The sequence below is a fragment of the Ruditapes philippinarum genome, unplaced genomic scaffold, assembly GCF_026571515.1.
Source record: "Ruditapes philippinarum isolate M1 unplaced genomic scaffold, ASM2657151v2 ctg13157_1_1_1_1, whole genome shotgun sequence".
NCBI classification, from domain to species: Eukaryota; Metazoa; Mollusca; class Bivalvia; order Venerida; family Veneridae; genus Ruditapes; species Ruditapes philippinarum.
The window spans coordinates 1,241-24,400 of NW_026861167.1; the positions used below are offsets into that span (position 1 = coordinate 1,241).

The 23,160-nt window shown below is 32.0% G+C and overlaps 2 protein-coding genes across 3 annotated transcripts; both read right to left on the reverse strand.

The window, feature by feature from the left end:
- Positions 1-1,246: 1,246 nt before the first annotated feature.
- On the reverse strand, positions 1,247-14,637 carry LOC132714742 (sialate O-acetylesterase-like). Of its 2 annotated transcripts, none has more exons than XM_060697662.1 (21): positions 14,483-14,637; positions 13,858-14,031; positions 13,188-13,351; positions 12,791-12,926; positions 12,321-12,489; positions 11,888-11,979; positions 11,506-11,636; positions 10,851-11,005; positions 10,264-10,462; positions 8,899-9,032; positions 8,393-8,502; positions 7,877-8,044; positions 7,329-7,492; positions 6,834-6,969; positions 5,808-5,976; positions 5,257-5,351; positions 4,690-4,820; positions 3,474-3,628; positions 2,725-2,923; positions 2,105-2,241; positions 1,247-1,409 (listed from the first exon to the last, which is right to left on the reverse strand). In XM_060697662.1, exons 1-21 carry the CDS (start codon positions 14,526-14,528, stop codon positions 1,280-1,282), a joined length of 2,994 nt encoding a protein of 997 aa, XP_060553645.1. In that variant the 5' UTR covers positions 14,529-14,637; the 3' UTR covers positions 1,247-1,279. The 2 variants fall into 2 exon arrangements, with proteins under 2 accessions (XP_060553645.1, XP_060553643.1); XM_060697660.1 differs by having other exon boundaries at positions 11,888-11,982.
- Positions 14,638-15,539: 902 nt separating this feature from the next.
- On the reverse strand, positions 15,540-22,772 carry LOC132714743 (sialate O-acetylesterase-like). The gene is made up of 5 exons (XM_060697663.1): positions 22,622-22,772; positions 18,688-18,842; positions 17,768-17,966; positions 17,088-17,224; positions 15,540-15,716 (listed from the first exon to the last, which is right to left on the reverse strand). The coding sequence occupies exons 1-5, from the start codon at positions 22,700-22,702 to the stop codon at positions 15,587-15,589; spliced, it is 702 nt and encodes a 233-aa protein (XP_060553646.1). The 5' UTR covers positions 22,703-22,772; the 3' UTR covers positions 15,540-15,586.
- Between the last annotated feature and the right edge of the window lie 388 nt (positions 22,773-23,160).

The following is a 23,160-nucleotide window of genomic DNA, read 5'->3' on the forward strand; positions in this document are numbered from 1 at the left end:
ATGAACTTGTACAATATTTTTTGTTGTTTTAACTTCTATGTCGGCAGGAAAAGCAGGCTCTAAAAACGAATGTCGCCTGACAACACCTCCGGTTATCGAAATAAGTGTGGGTGCGGAGCTATTTGTGTTTATTGCTGCGCAAGATTGGTTACATGAATCCGAAAGCTATAAATAGATGACCATAATTAACATTGTGAAAATCCGAAAATCTGTTTATATAAGTAGTAGAAAAAACTGGCTTGAGTACATTACTCAAAATATTACATTCATGTATCCATCTTTAATTTCTTCATTTAATTCTTGCCTGCATAAATGTCTAAAATCTATCCATTGATTCTCAGTAGCTTTTTCAGTAAACCATCTCTCCAATAATTTTTCTATTTTATGTCTTTACTAATTTCAGTTTTTATCAGTGTGACATACTTTTTCTATATGCAAATTTAAATGATTTACAAAGTTTGTCAAGGTATTTGTAACGAGCGCTTTTTTTTCTTTCTTTTTTTTTGCGCGCGCGGAGCTTCTCAATAGCTGCAACATTTGTACTTGTATTACAAAGATCTTTCTCATTAGGAAAAAATAGCAAGTAAATATTGTTGATTTTAAGAAGTATGATAATCATTCCTTCTTCTCGCGTGTATGAGAAAATATTACAAATATAAAGCAAATATAAAGAACTAATAATATATTATGTACATTTAAAGATGTTCAAAAAGCAAAGAAAACAGTACATAACTATTATTGTTTTGGTTTTTTTTTTGGGGGGGGGGCATGTGAATAGCCGGATTTAAGAATTATATATTTGAATTCAAGACACAGGCCACTTAGTCGAATGTAAAGGTCACAACCTACAAAGTTTGTTCAAATAAAAGCCCTGGCCCGGCCCCAGGGGTGTCATTGTTTTTAACTATATGTGTATAGTAAAAACTTTAAAAAAATCTTCTTTTAAAAAGCCCAATGAGCTAGAGCTTAAACATGAAAAACGGTGTATATCTTAGACTCTGTATCATGTAGATGTATTGGTAAAAATATTTTCAATGTATGAATTGGGAAAGTTTTTCTTAATTGAATTGTTAATGTATATAAAAATTTCTTTGATGTCATGAAAGAACTATCAGAGTAGGATCGAATATACCGAGATATAGGAACATTTATTATGTTTGGTACTACTTTTCAAATGTAGGATTTTTACCATAAAAGTATTAGCTTTCTTTGATAGTGGTTTTAGAAGAAGATAAAAACAGAACGGTTTAATTGTATTCTTTATTGAAACAAAGGGTTTCTATCCGATTATATCAATGCCTGGAGTTTGAAACATCTTAATTTTAATAAAAGGTGGCACAGGAAGTTGTGTTCGACTATCGTACAAGGCACATGTCTTCAATGCACAGGGACTCTCCTTCCATAGGTACCTGAAATAGGTATAAAAAACTCGTACTATTTCTAACTTTATGTATATCTGAAATCTATAGAAACAGTCAAATTCGAAACTGAGAATGAAAATGATTTACTTATTTTATTTTCCATTTAATAAAATTTCATCATCTTAAATCTGAGACATGCATGACATAAAAAATGTGAATGTAAATGTCATTCGAATGATGATAATTACGATAAAAATCAATTCTTATATACTTCACATTATTCCCCTATCAAACATTAAGTGCATTATCAATGATTATTATACGACATACGCAAATTCTTTTTAAAGGGAATGGTTATATGACATTTAAGTTAGAATTGACGTCAATAAACCAAATAACATCGGGAAAATTTCTTCTCTCCTCAATGAAGTTCAACATATTATTATCAATTTTCTTTCTATTAGCACGTGAGAATGAAAATATATTGATTTTTGTGTTGTAGTATTTTTAATTATATGCAGTAAATCGTAATTAATTCGGCTTTTGTGATTATATTAATATGCATTTGATCACGAACAGTGCATTGTTCTTCACCAATGCACTCAAAATTGATTCCTATTTCCAAAGTAAACGAAATGGTGGAAAAAACAAGCAATACATTTTGCGATATTTATTTATCACTTATGAAAAAATTACCTTTATTAAAAAAGTTGGCAATAGTTAAACATAAAATATAGCTTTACCTTACACCAGTAATATGATTGTTTCCATGGCAACCAGAAGCATCTATTTGAATGGAAGATGTTTCTGACAGTTTGATAGAGGCAACAGACCATGCTGCTGAATTACTGCATTCGCTAGTAGTACTTGCACAGCAAATCTTTCAACAAGAAGTAATATATTGTTGTAGATATATGTCATAATCTTATCAAATTTTAAACTTTATTATATACCTTTTAGATAAAATGAAAGAACACGAATACATAGTGTACATTATGAACGCCTTGTTGTTGTTGCGTCGTTGTTATTGATAGATCCCTTTTTTGATTTTCTTTTGAATAACAATAAATTTAACAACAAACATTGACATGCGCTCTTGTGATAACAAATATGTTCTTATTCTTATTGTATCTACTAATCTGATATTAGAACTAGACATGTAAGAGATCTATGCATTGTTTACTTATTGTAGGAAAATACTTATATACACTATATCAATTCTATACAAACACTTAACCGTATGACCTTTTTTGGTTTAAACACTTTGTGTAATAGTATCTTTTTCCACTGTAATATAAGATTACTAGCTTTACGACTTCTTTCAGTGTACATACCATACCTTAAAAGATATTAAACTAATTACCTCGAAACCGTTGTTATTGTTAACTTGTAAATGTCCAGTCCCATTATCAAAAGTGATCCTTAGTGTGTGTTGACCATTGTTCATATTATACTCGGTAGGAAATGGACCTTGGAATACAACACTTTTGTCTCTATAAGCAACATTCATGGCTCCCAGAACTAGACGAGATGCTACATCTTGTTTATATGTCGGATGAATACTGAATTATAATATGATTTTTAAATATCATACCAATGTTTATTAAAAAAAAAGCCACATACATGATAAAATAAATCACGTACAATTCTAAATAATTTAGCTGGCTAGTCATAAGGAAAACTCGGACATTGAAAATTTGATTTCCATAACAAGTTCATTTTGCAAGCTTTCTAAATTCAAAATTTTACTATTTCATGTTTAAATGTTGAATTCTGCTTAAGCCGGTGCTAGGGGGCGTGGACGGTAACTTGCACTTTCCAGTACCGTCCATGAACAGGCTCAATCAAACCGAGCCTGCAATATTTTCAATTTTGCCGTGTTGGGCTTTCTTTAGGGATTCTGTATTTATCTATTTTAACATTACAATTATGAACTTTTTCTTAGATGAAGTTTGAGTTGAAGTTTTGTTTAAATTACAATCATCATTGAGAACCACAATCAATATTCTTAATTTGGTTTGGCTGAAAAAAAATTGAAGGTTAATCACTTTTGGATATAAACATCTTAGAATTATTATTGTGATACGTCACGAGGACTTAAGTCCTACTTACGTCCCGGATGGAGAATTAAAGTCTGGCAAATCAATTGCAACAGCCATAAATGTATCCGGCATATTTGAATTTGGCACATAGCCAATATCTGTCGTCTGTGCCCATCTTGTCGGCGGGAAACCTCCAACTACATTACCAGCTCTGTTCGGTGCCAGCTTTAAGTACGCAAATTATGATAGCGTTAGGATTCTTAATACTTTTATCACAAAGAAAGGATTACGTTGTTTTGACGTGTAAGATAAATCAATTAGAAGTTGTTTATCTATATTACATTTTTAAAAAGTCATGATCAGAAAAAATCAATAAATACTTACATGTATATCATATTTATTCTATGTTGGTTTAAATGGGACTCCACTGAGGTTTAAAAGCCTAAAACATAACATTTGAATTTCTTACATAAATGAGCTGGGACACTTTCAACATAAATATATGCTAATATTGTTAAGAAATATACTTTGAAATCAATTGAAAATCGTATTTTTATGCTTTTCTTAGCCCGATTTGAGTGAAAAGTGTTTTAACGCTTTTCATTTTGGGTCACTTTTTTATAATTTGAATAATTATTCTGGAAAAACGAAGCGCGCGAATGATCTGAAATTTTGCACAAAGATTAGTGGTCTAAACCTACATCTAATTGTACAATAATCTGGAAAAAATATTTTCAGTCCCATCATGTCAAAAAACATCAGTGGAGTCCCTTTAAATTAAGTAAGTAAATAAATAAGGTAAGGTAAGGTAAGGTAAGTAAGTGATGATACTGAGAATTAGGGACTGACACAAAACTTGTAGAAAGTGTTTATAGGGGTATACTTGGGTTACATACAAACAAATGTAGCAGAATCTAATTCAAATATAGAATTATAGCAGATTTAAAACCACATGATAGATTTTTTTAAACTTTGCATCATAACAGAAACAATTTAAACGAAAGGAAATTAGGGGTTACCGACGACCTCTTTTTTAAGTTACTTGCCTACTTATCGAAGTTTTTCTGATTTCAAGGGAAGATAATTTTCCATCAAGGTTAGCAATGGACTACTTTTTCTGCATTTCATGAAGTAAACTTCAACCTGAGTGTGCTAAATCTCAAGAATAGTTATCGAATAGTTTGTCTGATTTTGCTATTTTGCAGAAAGGTATGCCATTTTTTTAAATTACTAATTTCTAAAAAAAAACAATAAATAAACAACTATTTATATTTTCTTAACGTTACCTGCACGAAACCAAACGGGAAGTGATCACTTGTTTCACCGTCTGATCCAGCATGGAATTTCTTCCGCCAGTCGTCAATCATGGCGGGAAACTGACATGCATATAGGTCAGGTCGGCCTGCGTTTGATTCACCTGTTATTTGAATAATTTATATACTTATGATTAAATACAGGTACTTACTATGTGCAACTCCTTCACATAGTTTTTAATCCTGTTATATTATTTTTTTCTCCATCTATTGAAATGGTAAAAGATTTTTTTTGTTGTGTTTATTTTTTTTCTTTTCTTTTTTTCCTCCTTCCTGAAAGTTTTGCCAATTTCCTTAAAAGTTGCCTATTTTTTTGAAAAATTTCAATATCCGTATTCAAACTATTAAAGGGAACACAAATGATCAGTGATGGTTTTCAATGAATTGGTAAAAATGTTAAATTGACCACTTGAGAATAATTCTAGTGCAATTATCCCTTTGACGGCTGTTTTCTTATCAATTGAACCTATTTGCCAACGATTCAAATACATTTGCACATTAAAATTGTTTCGACAGACAATAATAAAGTGATGCTGTTACCTTGATACCAGATGGCGCCTTTAATTGTCATCGACAGGTAGGGATGTATCATAGAGTTCCAGAGAACCCCTCGCTCTGTCGGCCAGTACATACTCCTTAATGTATTAAAATATACACAAATCATATTTTGCTCTATATCTGGTTGTACATTTGTATGCTTTTACATTATGCACAACAGATAATTAGTTAATTGTTTATTTATATATTTTTTATATTTTGAAATTTCTCTATCTTAATCTACATCAATGACCTTAATTCATGTAATTAGAGTTGGTTAACATTAAATCATATAAGTACTGAGACAATCAAAGGTAAAATTTACTTATTACTTACAATAAAGTAAGACCTACTATCATTATCTACGGTAAACAGACTTACAAATTAATAACATGTCAACCCTAATGCTTTTACTCATAGATATCCAATAGTATCATGAGATTTTTTTGTGGTTATTAGATTAATATTTTGATATCAAATTATAAAAATATACAGCAATGTAATATGAAGGCAGTACTCCTTTGAGAAATTTATTGATAAAAATAGATACAAACGGAGTCAAGGTAGACTGTGAAGGACATGCTTGGAAAACATCCGGGCCACTCCAGACTTCTATTGGAGTACCGCCCCAATCTGATTCAATTACTCCGATTGGATATTTCAAACGTTTTTGAAGATCACGTGCAAACATGAAGCATAGTGCCGAAAACTCGTTTATGATACCTGGAACATTAACATTGTAAAACCTATTAAGAATTTTCGTTTTTAAAACACTAAGTACTAAGAGCAGAACTATAGAATTTATTTTATCTAGTCTATGGCACTAACTATAATCATGAAAATTATACTTAAAATGATTCAAAATATAAATAAATTTTACTTACAACGTAACTGACGGGGAAAACATTGTGATAAATTATTGCGTATTCCATAAATTTAGTTATAAACTTTAGCCATAAGCTTACTAAATTTATTGTACATATTTTTTTATTTTGATTTTGAAGCAATTTGTTAATTCACCAGTACCCGAGAAAAACAATGTTTAACCTGTCGTCACTTAAACTAAATGATCGTGAGCATCAAACTAGGTATCTATCACAATCTAAACATGTCTTATTTCAACATCAAGCGTATGGTGTTTTTGCTGAATAGTTATAAAATAGTTTTCAAAATACAGTTGTAATACTCTAAAATTTACAGTTGAATTTTGGGTATCATACAAAATCATACAATATCTACTATATCATACAACATCTACAATATCATACAATATCTACAATATCATACAATATCTACAATATCATACAAAATCATACAATATCATACAATATCATACAATATCATACAATATCTACAATATCATACAATATCTACAATATCATACAATATATACAATATCATACAGTATCATACAAACTCTACAATATCATACAATATCATACAATATCATACAATATCTACAATATCATACAATATCATACAATATCATACAATATCATGCAATATCTACAATACAATAACTAGAAAATGAATGACTTAAGAAATGATATGTTATTGACAATTTGTTTAAGAATGGAAACCTTTAATGGGATATATCCACGGCCGTTTTAATGAGACATCGTCAAGTGGCACATTAGATTGTTTAAAATCAGAAAATAGCATCCGAATATCACCGTACTTTATAGAATCATCGATTTCATATGTACTGTTGAACACCTACAAAAATTCAAATAAGGTCAAAAAGTGCAAATACTTTAATAAAATGTAAAACCGAATTTGAAAAATATACAGATTTCTTCTGCAAGAATAAAATAATTACAATTATGTAAAGTAGCCGAGAGAATGGAAACCGAGATATCACTTAAGTTGAAATGAGTAACTGTTCTGTCAATATTTACTAGTTATTTTGAGCATCTTTTTTGAATTTTTAATGTTGTGCGTGGACTAAAAGTTGGTATATTGAAATTATCATTATATCCGTCGTCAATGGTGTACGTGACCTGTTTTTGTTATATTTTATAGACGAAAAGAAATTTATTTAAGGTTGAACTGATTAATCTATAATAGACATCTACCTCTCGCATTGTAAACTGCATATTACTTTGTCCAGAACAAATCCAAACATCCCCAAACATGACGTCCACAAAAGAGAGAAATCCCTCACTAGATTCCACTTGAATCTCGTGTGGTCCAGGACTGGTCTGAGCTGGAAGTTTAACTTTCCAAATCCCTACTGTACCTACATTATGTAACACATGAACCACTGTACTGTATTTAGTTGGTTATGTATTAAATTTGCATTGTTTAATTTCACTTACCTAATATAATATAAAAGAGAGCTTCGATTTATGCTAGAAATCTGGAAGCGCGATCCCTATGAAGCAATCAAACATCAATATTATATAAAAAAATAGCATATTCGGTTTGATTGAGACCAAACTGTGAGCTACTGTGAAGTGAAACATCTCTCACGCACCGTAGCACCGGACCTTAGCGGTATTCAATCCTGGAATCAATGATTCAAAAGGACAAGAAACATATGTCAACATTGAATGGAAAACAGTCAGCAACTGTAATTCTCATAATAGATTTAAGTAGCACATAATTGATTTAATACGTTTACCGTTCTTTGTACTTTTTCGCACAGTTGTCTCTGCAATTTTGACGTCATTCATGAGAACAGAAACTGTATCACCAATGACGTCAGCATATCCCCACAAAATGGCGCGAGCAGGTGCACGTTGTAGGACCATGTGGTTCCCATAATATTTTGGCATCCGTAGATTGCCACCTGGAAATATTTTTGTATAGATTATAATATTTATATTGAATATAAGATTTTAATTGGTGTACTCAGCCAGATGAATTTGGCAAAATTTTAAAAGAATTTTTTCTATGAGGATTTTTATCTAGGCACTAAATGCTTTGAACAAAATAACATAATAGTAAGAAATTTTAAGATTAATCAGCAGATGTAAATGACGGCCGTGATTACTTGTTACCGACAGAGAAATACACCTCAATATATTGTGTCAGATAGTGTTAAGTTTTTTTTCCTAAGAAAGTTGGGTGAAAGTCGTTAATAACTGTTCTTTTTCTTATTTATTGATACAAAATTTTCAGCTGCCAAAACCAATACCTGATGTTTTAAACATTTTTATTTTAATGAAAGGTGGCACAGGAAGTTGTGTTCTGCTATCGTACAGGGCACACTGTTTTAGTGCACACGGACTTTCCCTCCACAGGTACCTGAAATAATGTTTAAACCCTGCTGTTACATGAAAAAATTGTGCCAAATTTTTCTAAAATAGATTGAATTGAAAAAGTGTATTGTATTATATTTAAAAAAGTCATCTAGACATAACATCTGTATCTGGAAATAAACATGAAGCATAAATATGACAGTAGAGTTCTTTTATTGTTGCAATTATAAAAAGAAATAGAATGGCAATGTTTGTAAAACACTATATCTAGTAAACAAAATTGAGATGGAATTTATGTCCCATTACGTAAGTCAGCTAAGTTATATGCTCTAATCGAAATCCAAAGAAATATCTTATGATACATTTTCATTAGTAGTCAAGCTTTAAGTTTATCTTAATTATTTAAAATGTTTTCATAGTTGTACACAAATTACATATTTACCTTACACCAGTTACATTGTTTCCATAACAACCGGAAGTATCTATTTGAACGTTCGATTTTTCCGACACTTTTATAGGAGCTGGGACCCAAGCGCCTTGATTATTACAACCAGATGTCGTACTAGAGCAGCAAATCTTGTAAACAAAATAAACGTATGTTTCAGATGTCATTTGATATTGTTTAAAAAGTATGAAAGGAAAGATTAACAAGGGAGATTTTCACATTGACTAAATGTGGTCCCAAACAATACATAGCAGTACAGGACAATTGATAAAGCACCAATGCAGGTCAACAAACAAAAAGGAAGGCACAGGGGTGGTGTATGGATGAGACGTATCATTTATAACATATTACATTTAACCACATTTTCATTTTCTGTGACATACATTTATACAAAATGTACTAATCTACAAAAAATCCATATATGTTTACAATGAAAACATTTGTTCAGTAGGCATTGTTCTGAAAAATGCTAAATAAAATACAAACATATTTCTTATAGAATCTGATGTATCAAATATTCGGAATAAGGACTTCATTCTCAAACAGTTATCATGTAAGGGAGCACGTTACCATGGTAATAACTTCGACATTGATACAAGTACGTACAACACTAGTTTCTTTTCTGCAGGACTTAAATGTAGAGTGAACACCGATATTTTGTCATCCCCTCTTAGAAGAACATTGAGGCCAAAGCTTTAAAATTTATCACACCTATCACGCCACTGCAATATGGACAAGGGCAATACCCTTTTAATTTAGGACATGAAATGACACTAAAGTGTCATATTGAAGATTCCTTGATCTCTGCCTTATGGAAACATTTTCGGAAAGTTTTGAATAAAAATTCAAAAGTTAAACATACTTTGGCCAGCTGTAAAATTCTTTTTGAGACGGTGGTAGGGATCATTGAAAGAAGCTTCTACTAAAGGCTTCCTCCAGAATATTCGTCAAATCAGTATGAATACACTAGATACTGATGTTCATATAACGAAAGGGTTTGGGTTTTAGACAGTAACAGTTCTGCATATTATAACAATGTGGTAGAATACCTAGGTATGAAAGTCCTTGGCCACGTGTCATAAAATGGGATATCATACGACAATGAAACAAATATAAAATGGTGAGTCTATAATTTACAGGGTATTGAAGCCCTACACGCATCGTAATGATATAATCTGATTTTATAAACTCAGTGAATAAATCCAAGTTATACAATCTGGCTTTATTTGTGGGAAATACAAGGTTTAGCTTTTCCGTTTTGTCCAGGTGAAGTCGAGTACAATGTGCATTTTCGTCGTATTTCCTCTTTTGGAAACTTAACATTAACAAAGCAATTTGTCTACTATATAACGATAGATTTACCTCAAAACCATTGTTATTGTTTATGTGTAGACTTCCAGTTCCATTGTCAAAAGTAATATTTAAAACGTGTCGTCCATTGTTCATTTTATACTCGGTAGGAAATGGACCTTGGAATACAACACTTTTGTCACCATAGGCAGCATTCATGGCTCCCAGAACTAGTCGAGCTGCTACATCTTGTTTATATGTCGGATGAATACTGGAATAAATGTAAATTTCATATAATTGGAAAACAATTCCCGATTATAAACATGAATACGATTGCGTGCAAGCGTATATATCGTATATATGAATAAAGATGGTTTCATTGCTATGACATTAATACCAAATTTATCTTACCAACACTGCTTTTGTTTTATCGGAAAATGTGCGCGTCACTTTTATAGCAAATATTATTTCAGAACTCAGTGCTGCACGAGTTGTCGTATCTAGTTATTGATTGGACTCAGCAATCAAATTAATATAGAGTTATAACTTTATTTACAAAGCTAGGGTAGATCTGTATGAATATCAGTGACCAATGCTTTTAGAATTTTTAATAATATTATGTTAGTATCATTCTACAAATATTGCAGGGTTATACCTACCTACCCGAAGGAGAATTAAAATCTGGTAAATCAACTGCAACTGCCATAAAAGTATCTGACATATTGGAGTTTGGCACATAGCCAACATTTGTCGTCTGTGCCCATCGTGTTGGCGGGAAACCACCAATTGCACTACCAGCCCGATTTGGTGCGAGCTGAAATTTGATTATTTATTTTTGTTTATCTATTCAGTTTTTATTTTAAACTCCGCACGTATGATTTTATGTACATCAATGGAAAAAAAATCTTGCATTAGCAGATAAAATCAAGCGAGCACGTGCTGTTGTGGCACGATTTAAATACGAGTGACTCAGGGCGCCATGTAAAATAGTTGACTACAGTGACGGCCTCGGTAATTACGTTATTAGTCAAATGAAATAACAGTCGGTTCTTTAAATCATAAAGAAATAAAGTGACAGAAGTGAAAATAAGTTGATAAACAAATTCATATAAGATGTATGATAATATAATCCAGTCTACAATATATGCATATGTGAGAAAATCATTAATGTGCCATTGTGTTTTTAGTTAGCACATTACACATTCAGTTACAAAAAAAAGAGGGGAAATATTTCTTAGGTACATACTTCAGTATATATATGCAACTGGTTGAGAATTTTAAAGTTTATTTTATGATATAAGTTGAAAACGTTACCTGAACGAATCCAAACGGGAAGTGATCACTTGTTTCACCGTCTGATCCAGCATGGAATTTCTTCCGCCAGTCGTCGATCATGGCGGGAAACTGACATGCATATAGGTCAGGATGGCCCGAGTTTGATTCACCTGTTATTTTTCATCATTGTGAGTTTTATCTATATATTGCTCTTTAATGTTTAATAATATTAACTACACTACTGTATATATTTTCATTGGAAAAAAGAATTGTCGTGTTTTAAGCTGCATTTACTTACATTTATGTAGCAAGATTTCTAATCAATTGTTTCAATTTGCCGTATCTAGTTGAAATTAAAGTTAAAATGCATGAATATATTGTAAATGTTTTTCGAACAACTTGGACAAGAATATGCTGTTACCTTGATACCAGATGGCGCCTTTAATTGTCATTGACAGGTAGGGGTGTATCATAGAGTTCCAGAGAACTCCTCTCTCTGTCGGTACATACTTACTTCTAAATATATACATAAGATATTTGAAATATATATTTTTTATTTATTATTATATTTTTTTATTTATTAACTTTTACTTATTGGTAGATTGTTTAATATTTGTTTTATTGCTTAATTTTTTATTCACTTTATTACCTTTTTTATTTATTATAATGATAATTCTTCTAATTTTTTTTATTTTTATTTTTTACATCAAAATTGCAACAACGTTTTATCAACTTCTGATTCAATTTTTAAATATGACATTAAGATCTTTACATTTGTCAGTTAATCAACGTAATAGGTTTGTCATATTTAATATCATGAATTTCAATAATAGAAATAAATAATAGATACACACGGAGTAAAGCTGAAATTTGATGGACAATCTTTTATAGCATCCGGACCACTCCACACTTCTATTGGAGTACCGCCCCAATCGGATTCAATTACTCCTATTGGATACTTCAAATGCTTTTGAAGATCACGTGCAAACATGAAGCATAGGGCCGAAAACGAATCTATGGTACCTAAAAATGATTGTTCAGACTAACATACGTTTAGGGTCCTCGCATTGTTTCAAAACAGTTTACGAATTTCCTATTGGTATCTTAAATCATATTTCTGTATTTCATCTTTCACACATCATTAACGGTTAATTTGTGCCAATGCCCGAAATTCAATCGCGTATTTGTTGTAAAGCAGATATTTCAATTAACTTCAATTTTTAAATTTTGACAACTAATATATATTTACTGGACTGAATATCACTAAACTTATCATCTATATAAAATTATCATTGAACGTAAGCAATTGATGTGATTTACAAACCTTTGACGGGATATTTCCATGAATGTTTTAAAGAGACATCATCAAGTGGCACATTTGAGCGTACAAAATCAGAAAACATCATTCGAATATTATTGTACTGTATGGAGTTGTCGATTTCATATGTACTGTTGAACACCTGCCATGTAAGTTTATAGTACTTTAAATTTCTGTAGCATGTATAAGGTGTGAAATGACAGTAGCACTGTGGAATGAAAGATTCGTTTGAGCCTTGTTTCTTTTCATGATTAAATTGAAAATATAATATTAAATGAAAATGATTGTGCATCAAAATGATGATGAGCTCATCAACTCGATAACTGGTTTATAAACGCGAGAAGAAAGCAACATAAGAATTATATTGAATGATGTATTTTGTTATAATAAAACAAATATTTACCTCTCGCATTGAAAACTGCATATTACTTTGTCCTGAACATATCCAAACATCCCCAAACATGACGTTTACAAAAGTGAGCATGCCCTCACTAGAGTTCACTTGAATCGCATGTGGTCCAGGACTGGTTTGTGCTGGAAGCTTAACTTTCCAAAACCCTTCTGTACCTAAAATACAATTTGCAACATATTGATTAATATACGCATATGTACGTTATAGATTTGGGAGGCGTCAATTGCTTTTACTGATAACATTCGACAAAGTACACAATTATTTTGAAATTTCTATAATACACCATTAGCCTGATTTAAGATGAACATTCTAAAGTTATAAACATTTGGTAAGCTTCTGTTATTTTCCTTAAAATTAAATTGGAAGACAGTGGTCAACAGGTAACACGGCTTCTTAGGTTGTTAGTGGTTTGGGATTCGAATCCCTATCCAGGCAACGGAATCTTAGTGGTATTTGCATAAGCCAAGACATTTAAAGAGGGAGGTGTAAAAAATGGATGGTGAATTTTTCTAATATTTGAAAAATAATTGTCTTATACTAGATCTATCTAGAGTGGAATAATAATAATAGAAAGCTGATTCCTTTTGTGGTCCATTCGAGTCTGTGAAACTTTAGATCTATATTTAGAAACACAAGCTTTTTCAAATGAGTTGATGTTTACCATTCTTAGTACTTCTCTGCACTGTCGTCTGCTCGATTTTGACACCGTTCATGATAATATTAACTGTATCACCAATGACGTCAGCATATCCCCACAAAATGGCGCGAGCAGGTGCTCGTTGCAAAACCATATGGTCACTGTAGTAGTTTGGCATCCGCAAGGTACCATGAATACCTTACACAAAACGATGAAATTAGTAATGAAATTGACATTTCGCACCTCAAACTACGTACAGTAAATAAGTAATTTCGTATTTTCAGTATTCATATATGAGTGCTTCAACTAATTAGCATTGCTATTTATTTTATGACTGAATAGATTTAATTCTCACAAAGATCCTTGTGAAAGAACATTAATTTTCAGTTTTGCTTCTTAATGTCATTCTACTTCTTCGACTTTTTCAGGTCTCTGAAATACTTCCCTCCCATAAATCGACCATTTTTTTTTAGAAAAAAAAGCTTCGGTATGCATTGGGCTTATGAATGATGTCATAGAAAATTACAAAATAGAAATTACATCATATTGGCCATGTGCATCTTAATTATATTTTTAGAAATAACACACTAATTTTAGTATGTATATTATTCAAGTTTCAAAGTAAAAACGTTATAAGTAAATACTTTACCGACAGTCAAGCATGCCGTCACAAGTAAAATAACACTGGGCTCCATTTTGACTTCGGCCTATTACGTTATCATTTTAATGCTGTAAAGTATTTCAGTCTATCTATTATGACCCAGATTTGGTCTCTGATAAGGTAAGCCTAAATATTGTATGACCGTGCCATTATGATATGGATGACATTGTCTCATCAATCATATATTATTGTGAAGATTGTATCATGTGATATAGAAACAGAAAATTAAGATTGATGTACGTTTTATAAAGTAAAACCGAATTCGTGAATTAAGCTCCTAGAAAACGGTGGCCGCTACACAAATTGTGACTGATTCACATTGAACAATCACATTTTTGCTACCGTTCAAAATTATAAGACACGGTTGTCCGTAAAATATCTCAAGAATATAGCGGAAATTAAGGACAAATACTGGTTATTGTGCTATTTAAAGGAAATACACATAAGCCAAAAAAAAGCCTAAAACATAACAATTGAATTTCTTACATTGATTACATGACACACGGGAAGATAAATTGATGATAAACAATTATACTAAATATAATTAAATTGAAACTCATATTATTATTTCCAGATTGAGTTGAACTCGTTTAAACGATTTTCTTTCAAGGGTAATGTTTTGCAGTCAAATTGTACTAACTTATTTCTTTCAATTTGATTCAGCACAAACTATATTGGTCCATTTATCTACCGTGTGTAGGTATTTACTTGTTTTCACCATTTTGTTACCGCATCCGTTGCCTTTACTTTTCGCACAGTTCTGCGTTATTTTCACTATCCTGTGTTACGATATATAAACGACGATTCCATTCCTTATTATGTGCATTATCATGCATTCGTGCGCCAAGTATGTTTAAATTAGAAATATTTTTGATGTGTTCAAATTATCTACATGCTTCCCTGCGTGTCTTCACCTTTTGTGTTTGACAAGGGATGCGTTCATTGAATTTGTGCTTTGGTTACATATCTTGCTGACAAACGACTTCATTGTCCACTTTGGGGAAAACTTGGAAGTACATGTATTGATATTGACAAAAAAAAGGAAGACAACTTAAAGTTTATTATACTGTAGTTTGAAACATTTTTCGATCTTCAACCGATGATATCGATGCTCGTTGATTGAAACATCTCGATTTTAATGAAAGGTGGCACAGGGAGTTGTGTTCTGCTATCGTAAAGGGCACATTGCTTAAGTGCACATGGACTTTCTTTCCACAGGTACCTGAAATAACGTCTGATTGTGTTAATACGGATATATCTTATATAATATAAATGTGAGTATGGAACAAAAGTCCCTCGGCCAAATATCCAACGAGTGAAGGTCTAGCCACCCTAACAGGCACTAACAGTACGGACCCCTTCCGACTTGTGCGGCAATGCATAGGTAAAATTTACTAAGTATAACACTTTCAGTCGACAGTGTCTTCGTGATTTCTATTTTGTTGACATTGATATACTTTATATAAAGGTATAAATATTCAAAGATTTTATGCTTACACTATTCCATCTTATAAATGGAATATAATGAATACCGTGTTGACAAAATCGTATATATCATTTGCGAGAGAAATGAAAAATGCCCGCTTGTTTTATAGTTACACCATAATTATGATAACTTATAGTATATTTAGTTACTTGTTAGAAAACAATAACCAATCATTTATATTCATTCTAAGGAAACATTTTTACAAATTGGTTTCGCGAATGACCAATCTTTGTCATAGTAATATTATGTTTAAGGATCAATTCACACTCGAGTTTGGTTCTTCATACAAAATCAAATGTAAAAGTATACCCACTTTTCAAATAAAACATTGCTTATGGTATTGAAATTATATTTTTATGTTTATTTTGTTACATCTCCAAATAATGTGTTATAACAACAATTTTACATTTGTTTAATAAACTGTTAGAACGAATGGTCGATACATCTTCATATATCTTTAAATATAAAAATGAACTACTTTTTGTTATAGAAACGCATTGATATGTGTTTTGCTGGTGATTGAATATGAGGTTATTACTTATAAAATTTGATTTTAATCTGAGTATATTACTGAATGATATTAGATGAGTACACAGAGGTCAAAACTATATTGGACGAGGTGCTAGCCGAGTCTGGTATAGGTTTTGCAACTGTGTAGACTCTACGAGTCCAACAGAATCAGCATTTTTCATGTAATTTAAAAATGACCTCTTTATTTATTTCACACCATCTTTTTTGACATTTTGAGAGAACTTTGATACTTCAAAAATTTACATTAAGTATTTGATACAGATTAAAAAAGAAAACCAGACCAGATTGAGTATGCTATCCATTTGATATAGATATTTTTGGGACTCTGAAAGAGAAAAAGAGGACCGATGTGCATTTGATATGGACCTTTTGGACTCTGTCTTAATTGATAAGACTGGATGCAATGATGATTTCTTTTAGAACACCACGTGGTGTAGACGCTGAATGTTCATTGGTTATATTTTTATAAGGTTTGAAATAATTATATTTATTTTACTCATCTATTGCATATTGAAAATAATTATGTCTCTTTAAATTTAGATTTTATTTTATGTTTTTACTAGGAACTGAGCATACCTGACACCAGCAACATGAAAGTTTCCATGGCAACCGGAAGTATCTATCTGAATATTCGATGATTCAGATACTTTTATGGGAGCAGCTACCCAAGCAGTTGGAAAATTACAACCGGAAGTCGTACTTGCGCAGCAAACCTTTTAATAGAAATAGATACATGTGTACATAAAGCTATATTTTATTTATCGACCAAATATGTGAATATCCTACAAAGGAAAAACAAGCAAAAGCATGTATCAAATAGTTGTCAGATGTGCTTTTGTTTTTGTTTTCTGTGGGGGGATATCTGGTTTTAAGGCGCTTAAACACAATTAAGCTCATACGGCGTCGAAAACAATAAAGATGATTTTGGCTAAGCACGGGTGTCACAAACTTAAAGTAAAAGCCTAACCTTAGCTAGAGTATACTTCATTCGAACCCATTTAGTCGCCTCTTACGGCCACACAGGGATAAAAGGTGGCTGCAATTCTGTTGCCCAAACCCTAAAAGGTATTTCTGCAGCTATAGTGACTGGTTAAATGTGTTTTTAAGGTGCTAAAAATGCTAAACTGTAAAATGCTTAAATTAAAATATTTTTATCATTTAATTTAAAAATTCAAAATATCTTATCTTGTAAATGTTTTCATTAAGAATATTTGAAAGTGTAGACAATAACATTTGAAAATATGGCTGTTGTTTACCTCAAACCCGTTGTTATTGTTCACATGTAAATTTCCAGTCCCGGCGTTAAAAGTAATGTCCAACGTGTGTTGACCATTGTTCACATTATACTCGGTAGGAAATGGACCTTGAAATACAACACTTTTGTCACCATAGGCAACATTCATGGCTCCCAGAACTAGACGAGCTGCTATATCTTGTTTATATGTCGGATGAATACTAAATTATATAATGTTTATAATGTTAACTTTGATAATTAAAAACCATACCCATGACAAAGTAACTAAATCGATTGCATGACTTGTTGGTGTTTTAAGTACTTGAAAGCATAAGTAGGCCAAACTCCTGAAGTTAAAATGGCTGCACAAATTTTGAATTGCATTATGTTTAATTTACAACCTCTTCAGAGATACATACACTCGCCAAGTTTGGAAGTGTTTGATACTTAATTCACCAAGTTTGGAAATGTTTCTATCTTACAACAAAAATTACAGTAAGAAATCAGTCACCGAAGAACTGTTTTGATAAGGCTATAATTTAATCAATCGTTTATTCAATTCCAAAAGCTGTTTTGTTAGGGTAATGTGCTTGATCATCCCGTTTCGATAGAAAAGGTTTGTCTCACTTTTGCACAAGCTGAGGCAAATCTTTCTCGTGGCGAATGAAATACAATCGAAAAGTGTAACTTTGTAATAATATATTTGATACGCATTGTTATCAATAAATGAACAGTAGGATCTGTTGGCATTTGGTTCGATTTGGGATAATTCAATGATTCGATTAATCGTTTTCTAAATCAAACGTCCAGAGCAATTAATAATTATATCTTTATGGAGCTCTGATCAAATTGTCTTAAATGAACTGCAATAGATTGATCATTTAATGTTTAAATAAGTATATGTTCCGAATAAATGAGCATTGGCGATAGAGATCTACCTACGTCCCGGATGGAGAAGTAAAATCTGGTAAATCAACTGCCACTGCCATAAATGTATCTGGCATATTTGAATTTGGCACATAGCCAATGTCTGTCGTCTGCGCCCATCTTGTCGGTGGGAAACCTCCAATAGTGTTACCAGCACGATTTGGTGCAAGCTAAAGAAAATTCACAAAATAAACAATTTAGAAGACATTTGTCCTAAATGCTCTCAATTTTATCATCAATGAAAATTAAACAGACGATACACATGATTTTATGAAGAAAGTGGCATATTGAACATGATAAAAGTAAATGTATGTATGTACGTACGTACGTACGTTAATCCTCTTTCTCTACGCCGACGATATGGTTTTAGTGTCTAACTCGATAGAAGATCTTCAACAAAGTTTAAATGACCAAATGACCTTCACACATACTGTGATCGATGGGTATTAAAAGTGAACATTGACAAAACTAAAGTGATGGTATTTCGACGGCGGGGAAGACTGAAAAATAGCGAACAATAGACCTATGACGGAAAATGTCTGGAGATAGTGGACAATTTTAATTATTTAGGCACGGTCTTTAATTCTAACGATCGTTTTGATTCAAATGTACAAATGCTAGTTGGAAAATCGCTTAAAGCAATGAATACCTTAATATCAAATACTAAAGACTGATTTTACACCAAAAACTATGTCAGCCTTTTTGACGCTTTTTTTGTTTCCATTTTAAATTACTCTGCTGAAGTATGGGGTTATACAAAATGTCAAAAAATTTAGAGAATACATCTTAAATTTTGCAAACATATTCTAAATGTTAAATTGTCTACTAGTAATGTAGGTGTATACGGTGAACTTGCACGTTTTCCTTTATATATTAATCGCTATATCAGAATTATTAAATTCTGGCATAAAATTTTGAATACGAAAAATTGAGTAATAAGAAAAATTTATGATTTGATGCTGGAAGATGAAAAGGTAAACTGGGCTAATAACGTAAAGAAATTATTATATAGCTATGGTTTCAGCTATATTTGGGAATCACCACAAAAATGTTGATATCAACTGTTTCATTAACTGTTTTAAGCAGCGGTTAATAGATACTTTGTACAATACTGGACAAGTAGATTGACTAACAATAGTGTTCTATTTGTTTATAAGAATGTTAAACAAGACTTCGTGTATGAGGATTACCTGAGTGTTGTTAGATCAAAAACGTGTAGACAAGTTTTAACAAAGTTTCTTCACATAAACTACGTATTGAGTAGATACGGTCAGAATAGGATAGAAAGGAGCAAGAGGGTTTGCGAAGTATGTGTATCAAATGATATTGGAGATGATTATCATTTTATTTTTACATGTACAAAGTATAAAAGTGTAAGAAAACGATATATAGACAATTATTATTACGAACGTCCTAGTGTGTTTAAACTCACTCAGTTGTACACACTTTGAACAATTTAGCTTGCTATCTGAATTGTGCATTAAAAATAAGGAGTAATTTGTTAACATAGTCTCATTGTATAAATTATTTGAGTCTGTAATAGTAATAAATTTCATAGAAGTACTATAGTTTATTACTTTTGTTTTAATATTATATTGCTCTAGAAATACTTAGTAGCTTTAAAAGTATACCAAGTGCATTTCCCTTGCCGGGATAACAATTGTTACAACCAACCTTTTTTTCGATATTTTAAGAAAATAATATTATTGTAATCCGACTTATTAATAACCATTATATCACTCTCATGATAAATAATTATGAACTGATATGTATTTATATTCATTTTTTTTTTGTAATGTTTATGTGATACCTTGATAAATACTGTATTTCTGTTAAGATGAGGAGCATATGCTCAAATCTGAAATTAATAAAATATTTGTTCTGTATGTGTGTATGTATGTATGTATGTATGTATGTATGTATGTTGCGTGCGTGTGTGCGTGTCCGTCCGTCCGTCCGTCCATTCATTCATTCATTCATTTATTTATTAGCTATTGCTATGCTATTTGAAATTATTGTATTATGTAATAGTTGAACAAAAATAAAGTCAACGATAGTTAACGGGCGATAATGTGACACTATCAAAATATAATATTTTTATATTTTATTTGACAGGTGTCATATATTAATAAGAACCGGTTAAACCGGGTGATGCTACCCGAAAAGGTTTTGGACACAGGAAAGTATAAAAAAAGAACAAAGGGCAAAAACTCCAAAATTAGGCAAGGCAGCTGAGTTATGGTTTTTGCACTGAACTTCTACTCAATGAGATGTTTCTATCTATAAAGTTTCGTGATGATATCTCTTAAAGTTTCAGAGTTATGTGCCGGGGTAAAATACAAAGTGTAAAAATGAAAAAATAGCATTAACTCCAAAATAAGGCAAGACAGAGTTATGGTTCTTTAACAATGCACATTTACCCAATGATACCTATCTACCTACAAAATTTCTATGTTGATATCTCTTATAATTTTAGAGTAATGTCCCGGACAAAGTTCAAGGTGTCAAAATGAAAAAAGTGCAGTAACTTCAAAATTACGCAAGACAGAGTTCTGGTTCTTTAATTATGCACTTCTATTCAATGGGATCTACCTACCTACAAAGTTTCATGGTGATATATCTTATACTTTTAAGAGTTATGTCCCGGACAAAGTTCAAAGTGTAAAGAAAAACAAAGGGCAATTATTCAAAAATTAAGCAAAGCAGAGTCATGGTTCTTGTGCACTGCAAACTTACTTGATGAGATCTATCTATCTGCAAAGTTTCATGTTGATAACTCTTATAGTTTTAGAGTTATGTCCCGGACAAAGTTCAAAGTGTAAAAATAAACAAAGGGCAATAATTCAAGTATCAGACAATGCAGAGTTACGGTTCACCTACTCAATGTGATCTATCTTCCTACAAAGTTTCATGTTGACACCTCTTATAGTTTTAGAGTTATGTCCCGGATAAAGTTCAAATTGTAAAAATAAACAAAGGGCAATAATTCAAAGATTAGGCAAGGCAAATGTATGGTTCTTGTGCACTGCGTGCACTGCACACCTACTAAATAAGATCTATCTACCTACAAAGTTCCATTTTGATACATCTTGTTGTTTCAAAGATATGTCCCGGACAAGAAAAGCGAACGGACGGACAATGCGGCGACTATATGCTCAACCTTGGAGGAGCATAAAAAGATAATGTGCAACTAATGTTCCAGATATAATCACCGTTACCTCTACAAATATCCCAAGCATCAATCAGTCTCCTCCCCTTTCAATTTGCCTGACCTTTCAATTTGCCAGAATTCTTCTTCTAATTGACCGTTCAGTTCGCTTTTTTTTTGTTATTTAACATTCGGAGTAGTTTGCTAGTTTGTTCATATTTGGTAATAGTTTTTTCGAGAGACCTGCTGCCGATGTTAATAATTTAAAGACATCCAGTGGAGAAGGCATCATGGGCTTGCACAAGGATTGTTCTAACGTCAAACAGCCAATGAAGATGGGAAATTATACTAAAATCTCTCTCGGAAAAGTGCACACAAGTGCATGTTGCAGTGTTATAGATACTAATGACATTTGTTGGCTGATTTGTAGTATTTGTGTTCCGCGGAGCGCCAGACGAAAACACGACAATGTGACCGTGTTGTCGTACTTGCTGCTCCGCAAAAAAATGACATGGCATAAATCAGCCATCATAAGAATTGGATGATAGAATTATGTCTCTACCATAAACGATTGTCGAAACACGAAATTATAATTTAATGAGAAAACAAAAGCTATTATAGTATTTTTTTTAATTATAGTTAGAATCATCGGTGTCGAATAAACATGCCAATAAAAGTGTATAAAAACCTTTTGAAACGTGTGTTTGTACAATGGAAACATTGTCAATATAGTTTTTCAATATTTAATGCAAAACACACAAATTATTTAGAAGATTAAAAAGAATTTAAAAAAAAACGAACCTGCACGAAACCAAACGGGAAGTGATCACTTGTTTCACCGTCTGATCCAGCATGGAATTTCTTCCGCCAGTCGTCGATCATGGCGGGAAACTGACATGCATATAGGTCAGGTCGGCCTGCGTTTGATTCACCTAATGAATGATATTTATATAATGTTTTTCTTTGTTACATAAACCTGTGATGATCTACGATTGTTTGTTTGTAATTCTAACACGACCCGCATTTTTCTCTATTGAACATAGAAGAACCGAAAGTGTGTGTTATTATGCTATAAAGTCACTGTTTGACGTTCTATATTTAGACATGTGACGTAATCGTTTTACATGTGACGTAACCACTATAAAATCCGACGCGCTGACAATAAGTACGGTCACAAATCAGGCGCAATTTTGCTTAATATCAGGTACGGTAGCATTTATTTGTTGATGTCGTGTTAGAATCGAAATAATATATCCAAATCGGTGATTTTATCGCTGGATAACATCACTGTTTGTCGTTCGGATGCGCATCATTATATCACTCGGGGCTACGCCCTCGTG

Bases quoted from the DNA above. Each gene is read 5' to 3' on its own strand.
- LOC132714742 (XM_060697660.1), bottom strand. From the start codon at position 14,528: ATGGAGCCCAGTGTTATTTTACTTGTGACGGCATGCTTGACTGTCG. The intron at 6,970-7,328 runs GTAGATGTCTAT...GAATTTTTGTAG, and splicing joins TGCAGTTTACAATGCGAGAG to GTGTTCAACAGTACATATGA. The intron at 3,629-4,689 runs GTAACGTTAAGA...GCGTACTTAAAG, and splicing joins TCCCGTTTGGTTTCGTGCAG to CTGGCACCGAACAGAGCTGG.
- LOC132714743 (XM_060697663.1), bottom strand. From the start codon at position 22,702: ATGATCGACGACTGGCGGAAGAAATTCCATGCTGGATCAGACGGTGAA. The intron at 17,225-17,767 runs GTAAACAACAGC...TTCTATTAAAAG, and splicing joins ACAATAACAACGGGTTTGAG to GTTTGCTGCGCAAGTACGAC. The intron at 15,717-17,087 runs GTATGCTCAGTT...ACGTTATTTCAG, and splicing joins TTTCATGTTGCTGGTGTCAG to GTACCTGTGGAAAGAAAGTC.